The following is a 16,883-nucleotide window of genomic DNA, read 5'->3' on the forward strand; positions in this document are numbered from 1 at the left end:
AAAATAAGGCAAAATTTGCTTTCATGATATGGTGCATTGTTACCCATGTTGTCAGTATATCTTTAATGCTTTAATCTCAAATTCATATATGTAGAATTAAAGCGTCTGAAACTTTTTAAATAACTGACCACATTTTGTTTGGAAGCATAAAAAGAAAGAGAATAAATCATCAAACTAGGTTTTTATCCATTTTGGTATTTCAGTCCAACAAGCTGAGTATTACATTTAAAATAGGTTCCATCTTAACCAATATCTTAACCTTAATTGACATAATGTTGCTCTTCCTTCTTGACAGCACCACTATTTTGACTCACAACCAGAGCAGGAGTGATTAATCAATCAATTAGAAGTGTCTCTGGGCAAGACACTGAACCCCCAACAGCCCCTTCCCATCCCCAGCTGTGCCCGGTAGAAATTTGGGAGGGTTGCGTCAGGAAGGGAAAACTGTGCGGAATCAACATGCGGACACTGATCCGCTGTGGCGCAGCCTGAACTCACGGGATAAGCTGAAAGAACCAAAAAAAAAAGTCAAGAGACAATTAATAAGTATTAGTTAAATTCTCTTTAAAGCAAAAAACAACTAAAATAAAAGTCAAATGGATTTTGAGTTTGCTGATTTGCACACAAAGCTTAGACTTTTATATGGTGTAGCTTTATTTTCTCACATTACTGTAAGTATTATTTGCATTATATATGTTGGTATATTTGAAATACGGTGCTTGCTTAGGTCTTAGACACTGTATTAGACACATGAGAGTCATTAAAGATTTCCCAGTGAAACAGTGAGCACATTAAACATAAATTACATATGAAAAACACATTAATACAGTGGGGTGTCCTCATATTTTCAAATGGCAAAAATAGTAAAAAAAATGTTTTTTTTTTATTTACATAATATTTATTACACAAGCCTGGATGCTCAGTGGTAGAACATTGGGTTGGAATGCAGAAAGCTGCAGCTTTGAATCCCACCCCACCAGGTGTGTCCCCGCTCAGTGCCAAGCCCCGATAAAATGGGATGGGGTCGGCTGAAAGGCCATTTAAAGTAAACTTGGTCACTTGGACAGTTTTGCTATTTCTGATACTTCTGAAGAAACAATTGATTTTCTGAATGGACATTAAAAATTATGTTGATGAAAAACTCTTTGTTTCACTCTCCCTGCTGCAGAAAAAGGGCAAAAAACATGGCCACCGATATGAGGCTTAATCTGCCCAGTATATGAGCACTGAGCCTGTGAGTACAGTGTGTGCAGCTGTCTGCAGGGATAAATCTACACTTTACTTCCTGAGAGGGAAAAGCAGGAATGCTCCAGAGAAAACCCCAATGAGAAGGAGATGGGGATAATCCAGTGAACAGATGTTTGGGAGTGCATTGAAGAGCGCTAGCTGCCCAGAGGATAGGGATTACAGGGATGGAAGTGTTAACAGGAACAAGGAGGTCCTGTGGTGGCTACGTGATTGGCCAACACACACCTACGATAATTTCTCCAAGGTGCAGGCAGCCATGTTTACAGGATTTAGGTGCTTCTGTAGACAAGGTTTGATTTGAAGTTGAGCTGGAAATGCAATGCACAAATGGAGTCTACAGAGGAAGTAGCGGGACACTTTTAAAAGTAGGTCATTTTACTAAGGAACAAGGTTTCACTCAATGTGCTACCTGTTCATACAGTTAATATGAAATCAAGAAGAGGCAACTTCTTCAGTGCAACAGCCATGTTGAGATTCCAGCATCTGCAAAAGATGAATGAAATCGAATGTGACCATTCACTGACTGGGGCAGTCCCACATGCACAGATCTACAGAGCAAAGTGCTGTGCAGTAAAACCGATGGAAGAGAGCTTTTGGATGTCTCATTGCGATTTAAAGACCGAGGACACAGTCAGTGGTGGGTGAACGTCTCGTATTCTCCTGCTGCTGGCAGAGCCGACTGCTAACACGTTCTGACAGGCACCTCTCACTCACACACTCACTCACACACACACACACACACACACACACACACACACACACACACACACACACACACACACACACACACACACACACACAGCAGTGAAAAGAGAGCAGTGTTGCCCTTATACAAGTGGTAAAAGCAGTTTCCCTACAACACACATATCCTTTTGTTGAAGGTGCAGTAATGCACGTTACCTTTCCTGAACTTCCAGCCTCGTTATTACGGATTTCATTTGGTCTGTCAGGTTCAGTGGGTTCAGCCGCAGAGGACGTGGTACTGTAACTGTAGTGTCCATACGAACCAGCCTAGACTGGATTCAAAGTTTTGATGTGAGTAGCTGTCTCTAGACCCTGGCTCTGTGGTGCTGGGTAGGAGCACACACACACACACACACACACACACTTAATGATACACAGGCCTTCAAATGAACACTTAGGCCCGAGGCACTACCTGGAGCCATCTATCAGCCACAGAAGACAGCTCTTGTCCCTGAGGGCCTGGTTAAGATCAGGGGGGGCAGCTGGGATGGGAAACATCTGGTGAAGAGGGGGGGTTTCTACTCAGCTACTTCTGTAGCAGGCAGGCAGTTCTGCTGGCCACACCACTAGAACAAAGGCAGACTGTGATCTGGCCCCCGCGGCCCCGCAGGGGCCCTGTCTGGCCGTAGACACATCACAACACAACTGGGGTCTCAAAGCCCCAGTCAACACCTCAGAGGATTTCAGGCACTGATGTATGTGTTTCATGCGGTGGCCTGGTTCACCTGCAGCAAAGGCGAGATGCCTTTACTGTTCAAATAACTAACTGTGACCAGCAGTGAAACTAGCGGTGCAAACATGTGAAATATTCACGCATTTAGGATGATTCCAGCATTTACTGGATGTAAGCCACCACACACGGCAGAGCAGGTGCTGCTGGTTAGAAAGTCTTGTACCCAAAATAACCGCAGCCAGCTACACGTCCATCAGCAGCTGTGTGGCTTTTCAGACCATCTTTGAATAATAGAGCAGCCTAAACCATGTGGAGTTCAACATTTGTGTTTTGATTCATTCAGATGTGTCTATGAATTTGAAAGTCAATCCCACCTTGTCTACATTGGTGTATTTACTTTCACCAGTACATTCAGCTTGAAAACCTCTTAGCTGCATGAGCTATTAAAGGACATTTGACAGACCTAACCACCATGAAAACCTGAGGATAAGCATCTGATCAAGTTCAAAACACTGCTGAACCAGCTGATATGACTCAAACCTTACAGTACACTGTTACGGTAACTGTGAGACTGACAACATCCAGGACTGAATTAGCCTTGTTTTACAAGTCTCCCTGTGTTACTCACAACTGTCTGCAAACATGATTAGGAAAATACCAGACATGATGAGCTACTGGGGTTTCCACTGTACAATCATAGCGGATTAGAGGGCAAAACCACTGAAACCTTGACGAGAAGCACTGAATATGTCCAGTCTATGCAAAATGTACTGATCGCCCGGTAAAATGCCATCCCAGCTTGAAAGGCTGCAGCGTTGAGACCTGGGGAAAAGGAGCATCTCAGATCACCTGACTGCACAACCAGACAACCAGACGCAAACGTCCACGGAAGCCAACTATTTCCCATCAGCCTGACAGCTGTCTTCACGTCAGCACTATCCTGCTGCACAGTTATATCGCTATTGTCGCCCGGCGTTAATCGCGGCTCAAATTACACATGACTGCAGTTTCTGGCCATCTGCGGTGCATCATTAAAGACTATTTCATGATTCCACTGGTCGATCAGAGAATATAGAGTATTGTTAGATGATACCGCAGGCCTGATGTAATGCTGACCATCACTGTTTGACATGTGGACCAGTGGGCACAAAAGCTGCACTGTAGCCAAAAGGTCACAGGTCTGATCCCTGCAGCGGCCGATGTGTCCTTGGGGATCTGAGGGTCATCAATCAACACTCCGTGTGCTTTGTCATAGTGAGTCAAGTGATGGAAATGTTAAATAGAAACGGAGAATGCTGTATTGTTCCTCACACACACACACACACACACACACACACACACACACACACACACACACACCACTGTGTATTGAGAGAATTCATAAACTGGCTAATGTGTTTAAATACAAGCAGGGCTATGGTCAAAATTGATAACAGTATATTATTTAGTAGACCTTAAATGACTGTTTGATTGACAGACATTTTAGCAGCAGCTACACAGAAATATTGGAGGTTTAAGCCATTTTCCATCAAAAATACCAAACATGAACTCAGCATCTTTTCATCATCATCTCATGTGAGCGTTACATTGAATAGATTTGTTTTTATATGATTGCAAAGTGCAATGTCAAATGAAATTAAGAATCCCAAACATAACTATGACCTAAATGCAGACAATCAATTATCTGCACAAATCCATGGCAGCTTAATCCATAATTAAAACTACATGTTGCTTGAATAGGAATTTTTCTCTTACTGCTACACGTGTACCACAGTATTAGTATATCGTATAATGGCAATGTCTGCAAGATTACACACAAAATACTCAACACATCAACAGCTCATTTTGTTACTTTTTCATTAAAACTGGATTGAAATCATTAGTATTGAGTTAAAGAATTTAAAGTGTTATTTTAACTCAAATATTTTCCAGAAATATCCGTCCCCATTCACGTGCTGGAAGTTCTTTTGAGAGTGCTGGCAAGAATAGCATAAAAATGTAATTAGGAATAAAATGATCATGGAGCCTGAAGAAGCTGAGCATGTTACTGCAGTTCAGACAGTGGGCAAGACAAAGTGCAAGCATCCATTTACAGAAAAATACAATACGATTAGAGACAGACCTTGGACAGAAAGGGCTTCTAGCAGAGGAAATTATCTTAAATCCAAAACTAATGCATAAATTCAGGGTCTATTTGCCAATATGAATATCACATGTTGTGTTATGGGATAGTTTACTGGGGAAGTTTAGCAAAAAGCAAAGGTCAGATTGTGCAGAGATGAAAAGCTCATGTATTTGTGCTTATTTTAGTGTGTTTTGAGTTGAGTTGCGTATGAACATATTATGTTGTATCTCGTCATCCCAACCGGCTCAACAAATGACCATAATAGTCTTCGCCTGCAATGCAGTTGACCTTGCACATCACGGTGATGCGATGTGAAGCACGGGGCTGATGACCTCTCAGCCCAGCTGGATGCTGGATCCAACACAGCAAGATGAACAGGTGAGGAAGACAGATGCAGTGGTGAAGAAGCATCATGTGTTAGAAACAAAGTCAGTCTTTGTCAAGCGTTTGCATTTTATTTTTACCTTCATGCCCACCAAAGCTTTTTCCACCCTGAGCAGAGAGAAGCTGTCCATGGTCAGGGTCAGTACACGGGGGGGAAAACTAAGGAAAAAACTGAAGCACATGTCCTGGTGCTATTTAATTCTCATTTAAATATCAATCAATCAAATCTGGAAGCCATAAGATCTAAAATCATTTCTTTTACCATTTACAAAGGGTTTAAAGAAGAATATTTCACTCATCTGCAGGTTCCCCTCCTTCCCTCCATTCATCCAATTGGCAGTAAGCTTCTTAAGTGAATCCAGGAAGAATGACTTATCTGAGTCTCTGGGCTCTCATACAGATGTTCTCAAATTGAGGCCCAGCCACAGCATCTCTTGCCAGTGAGACATAGTTCATCCTGGGAAATGTTTTTCCTTTCTCTTCCAGCTGGTACAGCCTTAATGTCAAACTTTGGACGTCTACCGCTTATTTTAGACTTCTTGTTGACACAAACAGAGTTTTAGAGGTTCAGTTCTGTTATTCTCTCAAATCGTTTCTGTCTCGGTTGTCTTTATTATCAGACTGCAGGTAGGACTTTATGTGTGTTGCCTGCAGTTACTGGCCGATGGTCAGTAAAAGACTGGCTGGCTGCTTGTTAAACTGTAATATCTGTTTTCCATCTTCACGTGTGAGATGCAAAATGTGTGGTGTAGGAGAGTGGATGCACTGGAGTAAATGTTTTCATATAGGACAGGTCTTTACAATGTGTACAGCAGATATATAAAGGTTGCACATTTGACTGAACAGTAAAGTAATAATAAATACCCAGTTGTTGGTTTATTAGGTACAGCTCTAGTGGCTAAAACTAATGGAATATATTACAACAGTCCTGCAATAAATTGTCCCTTCATGATTGTTTGGAAAGATTCAGGAAAGGCATTTCTGTTACGTAGCCTAACATCAGTATGACAGCATAAATGAAGTGGAAATAATGTCCATAAATGATGACATGATCATAAAGTTGAAGCATTGCTTCTTGAAAAGTGTAATAAATAAAACTGATAAAACATAATGTTTATCAAAGGGGCATTTATTTCAATGGCATTAAAGTTACATGGCAACATGTAACTTTTGTGGGGGGTGGGAGGCGGATGGATGATTGATTTTGGTTCTGGAAAGTTTCATATAGTAGCTTCAATTTTCGCTTCATGTTTATTTTGCGTATAATGTGTAACTGACAAAATCTTTTACGTAACTTAACGTAATGAATAGGGGAGATAAGAGTAGATGGTGGGATCAGATATATTGTAGCACTATACAGGAAGACAAAGGATGTGTCACTGAACATGGTGCCTGCGGGAACCAGCACACTGGCCATCACTTTAGTCCTTCAAACATTTGTAATCCAAATAAATAAACCAGGCTGACCTCATATTTTCAGCGAGGCTCTGCTGCGGGCAAAGCTTCAAACTTACACAAAGCCTGCGCGCAGCAGCAGCAGCAGCAGCAGCAGCAGCATCTGACCGAGGAAAATGGTTCTGTAATTGGCATTACAACTTGTGGAAGCCAAAGAATTGCACAAATTGGTTTAACTCGGCGGCGTCGTGCCTTGGCTGGCGGAAAGCTTTGGAGCTGCTCCTCGAACAAGCACGTCAGGCCCCCGGGACATTTACAGCATATCTGTAATATCTCTGCATCCAGCTGTTGTTCATGCAAATTGTATTAATGTGGACGTTGAGGTCAGGGGAAGTTTGGAAAAACTGCAGCACACAGGAAAACGGTTAAGGTTAGATGTTGTTTAGGGAGTATGGATGGTGCATGCAGTGTGATGATTTCAGAAATCTATTTATTTCAGATTTCTGAAATAAATAGACTTCCTGCAGCATTTAATATTTTAGTGAAGCTATAAATAACGATATTATAGAATTCCTACTGACCGCAGCAACTTCCTCCCAAACAGCTCTTAACAATCTCTTCCTTTCATGATGAACACAAAAAACAGGATGTTCAGAGTACTGTACTGTGTGGACGTGATGTAAGACTATCTACAATCTGGGCACAACATTATTGCCATATTTTAGATTTGATGAAACACTTTACTAAGGGTTTTATCTAATCAAGCCAATAATTTCCACTTACTGGCTTTAAATGAACACTATTATTTATGCCTGTAAGCCTGTGAAGCATTGTGTCATTTAACATTTTAGGCATTTAAAACAGACGTTAAGACAAAACAGACAAAAACTGAATTAAATTAATCCGATTATGAGAACATTTCTGCATGTCACCGTAGCACTTTGGAGAACTTTCTAGGCAAACATCTACAAATGTGTTGTTTTTTTGTCCTCTCGGGCATTTGAGGAATTACTCTTTGCTCATTTCCAAAAAAAACCTATAACTACTAGTCTTGAGTAGATCATTAGACAATGGTTTCAGAAACAAGGGTAAAGCAAAGTGGTCCAGTGTTTTCTTCCCAAAACGTTGATACCGCTCCCATCTGTGAGTGTGTAACACGAAGCTGCAGCCAGCAGACAGTTAATATGGATTTGCATAAAGGCTGGCAACAGTTAGCCTGGCAAAACCTTCAACACTCACCAATTACCTTGGTTTTTGCATACACTTACCAGATCTGATACAACATGTTTTTAATGAAGGTTTATCTTTGCACTGAAAGACACCATCTGATCTCCCCATTTTGACTTTGTGTCAAAAGTTAACTGGATACTGAACTGTCCTTATGTTTCCCAAATCTGCCAAATTATAAACATGAACACCACAAACTCAATCGGCAAAAAAATACAGTACTGTAGGTTACATTATATCTCCCTTTGCCTGTTTGTAAAACTTAAACTGCACCTTGTTTCCTACACCTCGGTCAGATGGGTAATTGATGGGGAAGTGATTACATGGGACAATGTCATGCTCCAACGCACAAGGTACCACACAGTGTCTAGTTCCTCAGAGAATAATGTTTCTCTATGTGTGTTATTATCAAAAAACAGCCTTTTTTTCAGTCCGTGCAGCCCTTTGTCGCCTCTGGCATGTGAGCTGTGACAAGTATTCAGTCACCAGTGTAAAATCATCACCTGCACAAAAGTGCCACTACGCAGGTGTGCTGTTCAGCTATGTCGTAAAGCCACACAACCAAAATGTCATTCTTAACATGTGATACGTGTTATTATGACAGAGATTTTCACTGAAGGACTTATGGTAGATTGGCATTCACATAAAAACTTACTTTTAAATAAAATTGCTGTTTACTGAGCTGTGAGATTTTACAGTAAGAAAAGGAAAAGCACAAAAGCAGCTACAAGTTTTTTCCTTGAATGCAGCGCGGAGGTCTAAAAGGTGAGTCATGATTTCCAGATGACAAACTGTACCCAACTGACTATACAACAGTCTTGTTTTACTGTACAGGCCTCCACATGGGATGCACATGTTGTCAAGAAGCACAGCTGCATGTTGACATCACCTCCATATGTCCTGACAGGAAGCTGTGTGCTGCAGAACAAAATGGCTCCCAGAAAGCTACAAAGTGGGGAATCTTACTCAGCTTGGAACAAACAGGATAATTACAGTAATTAGATAATTAGTCTTAAATGATGGAATCTGTTCTAAAGATCATAGATTTCTTCGTCTTTATTAGAGGCTTATCTTCCATGTACTGGTGTTACTATGAAAGGTCTTGGTCATCTCAGACTGTGAAGGAACTAAAAGTCATGAAAAGATTCCCTTTTTAGTGGCTAGGAACTACATTTAGAAACAAGTTCCCCTGATCCAACTGCAGCTGAAGTTATTCAGTTCCTAAAAAAGGTCTGAAGAGTTCCAGCAACGGAAAAGAGCTATTAAACCCTCATAGGTGCAATGAAAAGGCAGAGATACATACAACAGCAAAAAAATAAAAAATAAAAAAAAATAAAAACATTTGAGTGTCTATCCTCAAAGGATACAGTGCCTATCCTTAAAAATGCTGGTCTGAACAACCACTAAAATCAAGTAACTTGGCTGAAACTAAATACTATGAAAATGTTGTTTAGATGATTTTGAGACACCTTGCTGAAAAAAACAGACTAACAAACACAGGTGCAAATATGTAGCTTTTGTTCAATTTTTTTACACATTGAGGTGCTGTCCAGTTAATTCCTTACCTCCAAAACAGGTCCTGCCCCCAGAATGGTCTGCTCCACCCCACTGGCAAACCCCTTCTGACTGAGTGCAGTCAGGTGGTGAATAAGGAAGTTGGTGCTCTGGGTCTTCCCAGATCCGCTCTCACCAGAAATTACTATGCACTGGTTCTTCCGGCGCTGTAACATGGCGTGATAGGCTACGTCCGCCACCGCATAAATGTGGGGCTCCAGCTTCCCCAGAGTATGGTTGTCATACAATTTGACATATTTAGGGTTGTAGATTGGCAGGAACTGGAAGGGGTTAATCACAATAAGAATACTCCCAACATAAGTGTAGATCTTCTCCTGGCGAAATCGTGCACGGAGGCTTTCCAAAAGGGCGCGTTCTGTTAGCTCCCGGAGAGCACAGAGGTCCGATGGCGGGTCACTCCCTGCAGGCTGGGGGAGGAAACCCCGCTCCACCATGCGCCGACGCTCCTCAGTCACCTGTAGCCACATTTGTAGGCTTCCGCCATAATGAATAGATCCATCCAGGTTCTTCTCCCGCAGGAGGAAGCGGTAGTCTTCGCCGGTGCCCAGTCCGCTGCGATTCTCCAGGGCGGTTCGTGGCCACAACATCATCCGCTGGACTGGACAATCGCCGGGGTTCAGGATCCATTCTTCACCGCCAAACTCCTTTACCTCAGCCAGCACGTAGCATTTGGTACGCTCCAGGTGCAACCGCTCGATGAGGCACTCGATGGCTTCGGCAGCTGTGGTGTTCTTGCGGGCGGTGACAGGGCAGTAGATGGTGCCCTCAGCCAGGGCGCCTGGATAGACGCGCAGGGTGAACTCCTGGTCCTCCAGGCGCCGCCGCATGCTGCCACTAGCAGCGGCCATATTGGCGCTGCTGGCGTAGCTGCAGCCGCCATCTTGTAAGTTCATGGTGGCGCAGCAGGTCCCATCAGCACACGGCTCTCTGGGCCCAGAGGACAGACTCAGGACATCCCAACTGGAGGACAGAGAAAGAAAAGATGGAGACTGTTAAAAATGGGGGCAATACAAGTCCTCAAAGCCTCAGGCATTTCCAGTACATTGAGTCACAACAGGGTCAGCAGAGTCATGGCGATTTCATCTGCCCCGTGACAGAACAGGCCAACTCACAAAGTTCTCTATTTTGGAGGGTAAAGGGAACAAGTATTACCACGCCACAAAAAGAGCATGAGACAAGAACCGATAGCTATTCAAAACAATGAGGAACAGTAGCTGCTTCATGAATTAAAAGACTACTGGCTACAGCTTATCAGAGCCACATACCGTGTATGTGTGTATGTGTGTGTATGTGTGAGATAGAGATAATCCAAGGCTCTCGCCATGTGCCAAGATTAACAGCTGCCACCTTACACATAGAAGTGGCTGTAATGAGAGCACAATGGTGTAATTCACTACTTCCCAGTTGATAGTGGACACAGCACCCTATTCTTCCTCGCTCTCAAACACACATACACAGAGTCCAGTGTAGAGACTCCAAAGCTTCAACCGATGACAACAATACTGATGTGTCATGTCCGACTGCTGATTTCATGTTGATTAAAAATATTTTTTCTGTTTACATTTTTTTAAAGAAATAAAGGAAAGAAAGAAAGAAAGAACACTGGACTAGAGCCAACACTGACAAGATTATTATTAATACATGTGTTCTTGGAAAACTCAGATAAACTTCACTTCTCTTAAACTATAAAACTATTATTTGTGAATGTTTGATAAAGTACTGTTATTTGCATAAATTCTCCACGTGAATCCCAGATATCATACAGGAGCTGTCAGTAATGTTTGTTTCTGGCTCCACTGACTGTGTTTTCTATTCAAACATCATTCTTTTGGTTGCAGGAGCATTATCAGGAAACTGTGGCTTAGTTGTTTGTAATACATGTGGTCAAAAAATTGAAGTATTTTAATATTCCAACGGCTGTAACTGTACAGTTTAGTTTTGTTTTTCTCCATCCCATCCCGCAGTGGACTTGGAAATACAAAATGCCCACACTAGACGATGACCAACAGTGACAAAGTCAACATGAAGCCACATAAGGAATGGATAAAGGGGGAAGAGTGGGAATAAAAATCCAAAAAATAAAAATAGGAACTCATCTAAAATGTAGGCAAACACCAAGACCACCACAGTGAAGGGTTAGCTGAGCACTGTCAGTTGAAGCTCCTATCAATAATGTATTTTTCTGAGCGAGCGCATCTTATCATGTCTTCCTATTTTCTTTTTTTTGGCTTTTTTTTTTTTTGCGCTGGCATCTGCCTTGTCATCTGTCTCTCACGCTGTTTCTCTCTTTGATTGCACTCTGAATATTCATTGCCATCACCAATTTCACATCTTAAATTTGGAATCTCAGTTCAAATATTGTTTGCAATGCTGCTTATTGGGAAGCACAATGTCAAAACAGGACCTGACATTAAGGATAAAAAAGACCAAATACCAAATTGCACAATTTCCAACAATACTCAGTTGAAAAGTATTTGAATGAAAACATGTACTATAAACTTTGCATGCACTCTAAATAAATCCTGCTCTCATTTAAATTTATTTTCTGGGCAACATTTTAATTTAATGACTCTGCTGAACACATGCAAGACAGAGTGGAAGAGAGGGAAGGGAGAGGATGAGCCAAGCAGTTGTCCTTTAAGCGCCCCCAGACAGACTCTTCTCTCCCTCCTGCTGTCTGGAGTGATTCTGGCCACCTACAGCACTCTGCAGCAGCCCACCACTACCACCACCACCACCACCACCAGACAGAGCCACAGAGAGAGAGAGAGAGAGAGAGAGAGAGAGAGAGAGAGAGAGAGAGAGAGAGAGTGAGGGAGGGAGGCAGCTGGGTGCCTATAAGAAACAAAGACATGAGCTGTGCAGGATGAAAGAAAGAGCAGAGGTAAAGAAGATAGAGCAGAGAGCAGAATGAGAGAGAGAGCACACAAGATTCAAAACAACCCCCCCCCCCCACACACACACACGACTGTTGCTAATGAGCTATTCTAATGGGCAAATGGTCAGAGTGTCAAGTCTATTATGCAGAAATGTAAATACAGTCAGTTTGTGCTGAATGGTGGATTTTTCTGGGTGTTTGTGTGGTTGAGATGAATAAAGACGAAACAAATAAGATATAGCACTGACAGTTAAAGATGCCATACTGCATAGTGTTTGGTAGTGTTTGAAATAACATATAAACGTCTTGACTGATTTACTTGTATGAACACATTAAACATTCAGTCTCCATCCAAAATATCTTACAAACAACAATTTCTTCTTCTTTTTTTCCAACACAACGAAACTGCGCATCACAGAGAATGTACGAATGCCCACATTTAAACGATATCCTCTCCTCCCTCTGTATGATGATCACCTTTCACTGACAAGTTGTAATAACATGTTTTCTAATATAAACTTACACTTAGAGGTAAAGAAAAAAAAAACTCTTGCCCTACAGTGTATGTTTCCTATTATCAAGGTTTCCCATGAAAAGGAAACAAATAATTCATTTATTTTAGCAATGAGTGCAAAGCTTTAATAGCTTTTTCACCATTCTTGTCCAAAAACTATTTCACAAGCACATAAGCGAATCCCACTGGGTAAACTGTATTACTTAATGTGTGCACTGTATACTTTTTTTAGTTTGATGTAAATGCAGTTACTGAATCCCACTGAAGAATCTCCAGTTCATCTTCATCAGTTCACTGTGTCCGGCTGAGCTCAGCTGTCAGTCCAACTCAGAGAGAGTTTAAGCTGGAAAACCGTCACTTACGACTGTCATCGTATCACTGCACAAAACCCTGGAGGCAAAAGAGTATGAATGAGAGATAAAGTATCACGAGGGGGAGTCTGCAGTGAGAGAGTGTACCAAGTACCACTGTACCAAATGGTAATATTATTATTATCTAAATAATAATACTGTGTAGAGCAGCAAGTTGGTGGAGTGGTGCTGCCTCACAGCTAGAAGGTTGCAGGTTTGCGTCTCCGACTGACTGTGACCATTCTGGTCAGAGTTTGTATGTTCTCCTCGTGCTTGCGTGGGTTTTCTCCCACAGTCCAAAGAAATGCATGTTGGGTTAATTGATGACTCAAAATTGCCCAGTGTGAATGGTTGGCTTTCTGTAAGTCTCTCTGTGTTGGCTCTGACATTAACTGGACGCCTGTCCAGTGTTCACTCTACCTCTTGCTCTGTGACAGCTAGGATAGGCTCCAGCACCACAGTGACCCTAAACAGGATAAACGGTTACAGATAATGTATAGATGAATAACGCCGTATATACATTTTCAAATAAAACAAAGAAGGAGTTTAAGAAACTGTATAAAATCATGATTCACAGTTGTGTTATCAAATCTTCCTTGAAAACCAACCAAGTTATGGAGACTCACTGTGAATGCTGTAGTTACATGCCGATTCTAAACCAGCAGGAAACCTCCAATTCTGTACAAGTAAAAAAGGGTACAACCTCCACAATACACTACAAATATATGCTTTGTTTGCCCTTTTCTCAATGACTGAGAAGAAGAAATAAGCTAATTTTCTTCTGGAGCTTATGGTCTGGTGGAAAAAGATGGTCTGTTTGTAATAAACAGAAAAATCAATTGAAAAGATTATTTGTCAATGTACAGTACACGCCACTCTGATACACAAATGATCTCTGGGAAATACCGCTTAAAAATACCACAGATGTCAACAAAATTAAAGGATATTGTGGATTACCAGTTTAAAGGATAGGAGGACAATCTAAATCCCCACTCTGGATAATGGTGGGTTTTTATTTTCACAAAACAGATATACCGCAAGTTTAATTATTCTGTCTCCTGCACTGTTGTCTCGAAAGCAATGACCCTCAAGTTAAACTGAGCCCCCACCCACACCCCCCGCAGTCAAATATCACTGGACAGCAAATCTCCAGAGCAATTTGGATAAAATTAACCTCTTTGCCTGTTTTCAGTGGCCTGAGAATTTATGAACTGGCAAGCTGTACTTGAGGACTTGGACGGTTGTGTCGCACTCCCTGGGTGATCAGGGGTGGAGACTGATGGATGCTCTTTAGAGGTCAAAAGGTCAAAATGAGGAGTCAAGGTTACATACCAGCAAGAGAGGTCTGAGAATTCACATGTGCTGGAGAAACAAAGTTGGCCGCCAAATTTTTGGGGAGATGAAAAAACTTTTCTGGCATTTCCTTGAACAGCTGCATGCAGTGAAGTCACTGAGGGAGCAAATGGATGGCTATCAGACAAGCCAAGCACAGTGGATGGACAACTTAATACTGTATGTTGCATTTACTCCAAAAACTACAGCCAAGTGAGTTTTGATGATGATGGATGAAAATGGAAGACGGTGTGAGTCAGTAAGGAAGGAAGAAGGTGAGATAAGAAGAAAACTGTGAACAGAAGAGAATTTAAAAGAGCTTAAACAGCTGCCGTCAACTCTGAAGAGCTGACAGCTTGTTGATATAAGTCGGCAAGATGACAAAGTGGAGGAATGAGATTGTGCTTCAAAATAAGGAAAGAGTGAAAGAGTAAAGGACGTAATGAAAGCATGTCCATCATGAGTGGTGGACAGGTTCAGCTCCAGGTTATAGACATTCAAGTGGAGAGAAGACTAATCAGTACACAACCATCTATACGTACATGTTAATATTAGAGAAAGAAGTAAAGAGAAAGAGGAGTGAAAATCAGGAGTAATGATTATTTTCATTCATAATTAGTTGAAGATGGGCGACTGCAGAAAAGATGGTCAACGTTTGAATTTCCCAATATTTTCCAGAAGTTAGTTTTTTCGTTCCCAAGGCTTACAAACTAGACCAGTGACTTTCTTTAACCATCCATGTGTTAAAGTACAACTTCTGCTGAAATGAACATGTTCCAGTTAATATCAACATTTCCTGCTGAGGTTGGTTGTTACGCATGTTTGTCTGCAAACAGGTTCTCTAAACACCTAAATATATTCAGTTTACTCTCATGTGGAACAAAGAAAAGCAAATACACGAGCACATGTTGAGCATTTTGCCTTAGGAAATAACTTAGAGTTGCTCGTTAATTTTATGTTGATTGGCTATACGACCGATTGTCTTATCTCATAACAGAATACGAGAGAGAAGATACATTAGCTGACACACTGTGCGCGACAAAGTACCTTTGTTAAATAAAGATGTAAAGACTTGAATAATGTACTAGTTGTGTTTTAATTGAGTCTTAAAGTGGCTTTGGATCCTTTCAAATACTGTCCGTACAGTAATATTCCTCTGCAATATCCCAACGAACAAAGGCACTTTCTCCTCCACAAAGTCTTATTTGTGGCTGAATACGTCCACATTAAAACTTTATTAAGTAGATTTATTTATTTTTGTGTGCAGTTAAAAGCATAAAATATGAGGCGACTCCTTCATGAAGTCTGTTGACTTCAGACTTGTTCTCATTTGAACAACAGTCCGGTAAAGCATGTGAATATTTCTCCTGAGAAAAGGTTTCGAATTTTACAACCTTTCCTAGAGTCTGGTTCTTCCATTCTGCAAATATGTGCCAACAAGCTGTTTCCCCCTTATCCACCAAGACGGAGTCAGATTATTTTGGTGCAGATGATGCTCATGCATTTACTTTTCTCATGACTTATCAGGGCAGAATTTGCAGCAGTGAACATCACAGAATGTTACAACTTGTTTATACAGAAACCATAGATTTTCATAGTTAGAAACCAATAGGTGCCACAAAGTTGGATAATGCAAAACCGACAATTAGCTGCTTGCTTTGTTCTTCTGTGACTCAGTGTAAATCTTTGGTTGAACAGGAGCTTTAAAGAACAACACCTCAGCCTCAACTTGCATTTTATGACTCATGAACACCTCTTCTCCTCAACCAATGTCACATTTCTCTTCCTTAAAGAGGCGCAGAGTTTTTAAGATCATATAAAAGTCGAGAACGCTGCCAGTAGCACACATCAGGCAGTCGCACATCCAAGATATTAAACACAGATGAGAAGCTCGACTCGTCAGAGTGTGGCTGGTAAACACCCCCTCGTCTCCCACAGTCGCTTCTCACCGGTTTAACAGCAACTAAACCAAAACTCAGCATTTTTCAACAGTTCTCGCACACACACACACATTTCTTCAACTTTAACTCTTTCATCAAAAATTTGTTTTCTCTTCATCCGCAAACCGAGGGTTGTACTGTACTTAACCTAAACTGAGGATGATTGCATTGGTAGACTAGAAACAACAAGGTTAAATTACAGTTTGAGTAACACACATTGAGTCTTTGCTACCTCCAGACACACACTTGCTCCCACCCCGATCACTCATCAGAGATCATTTCAGGATTGTGGCGATGTTTTAACTCTTTGGAGACTCGTTTCTCACTCCTGGCAGCTGGTGATGTTAGTGATTTACAGTAGGCACCAAAGATTACACCCAAAGCATCAGCTCAGGCAAACCCCACACTTTGTGTTCACCATCCTCTTAATTCTCAAAAAAATAAATACAATTACATACAGCTGGATACACAGAGGCCAGTCAGCTGCTCTTTGTCAAC

At 41.4% G+C, this 16,883-nt stretch overlaps 1 protein-coding gene across 21 annotated transcripts in view; it reads right to left on the minus strand.

Annotated features, from left to right (window-relative positions):
* Positions 1 to 16,883, minus strand: part of LOC137125950 (unconventional myosin-IXAa-like) — a 132,352-nt gene that overhangs the window by 91,320 nt on the left and 24,149 nt on the right. For all 21 annotated transcript variants that reach the window (XR_010914242.1, XR_010914243.1, XM_067502231.1 and 18 more), the window contains exon 2: positions 9,362 to 10,331. Coding sequence is in view for 19 of the 21 variants with exons in the window: in XM_067502231.1 (XP_067358332.1) it covers positions 9,362 to 10,264 (903 nt within the window). In the remaining 2 variants the exon portion in view is untranslated. The remainder of the gene's footprint in view (positions 1 to 9,361; positions 10,332 to 16,883) is intronic.

The sequence above is a fragment of the Channa argus genome, chromosome 4, assembly GCF_033026475.1.
Source record: "Channa argus isolate prfri chromosome 4, Channa argus male v1.0, whole genome shotgun sequence".
Taxonomy (NCBI): Eukaryota; Metazoa; Chordata; class Actinopteri; order Anabantiformes; family Channidae; genus Channa; species Channa argus.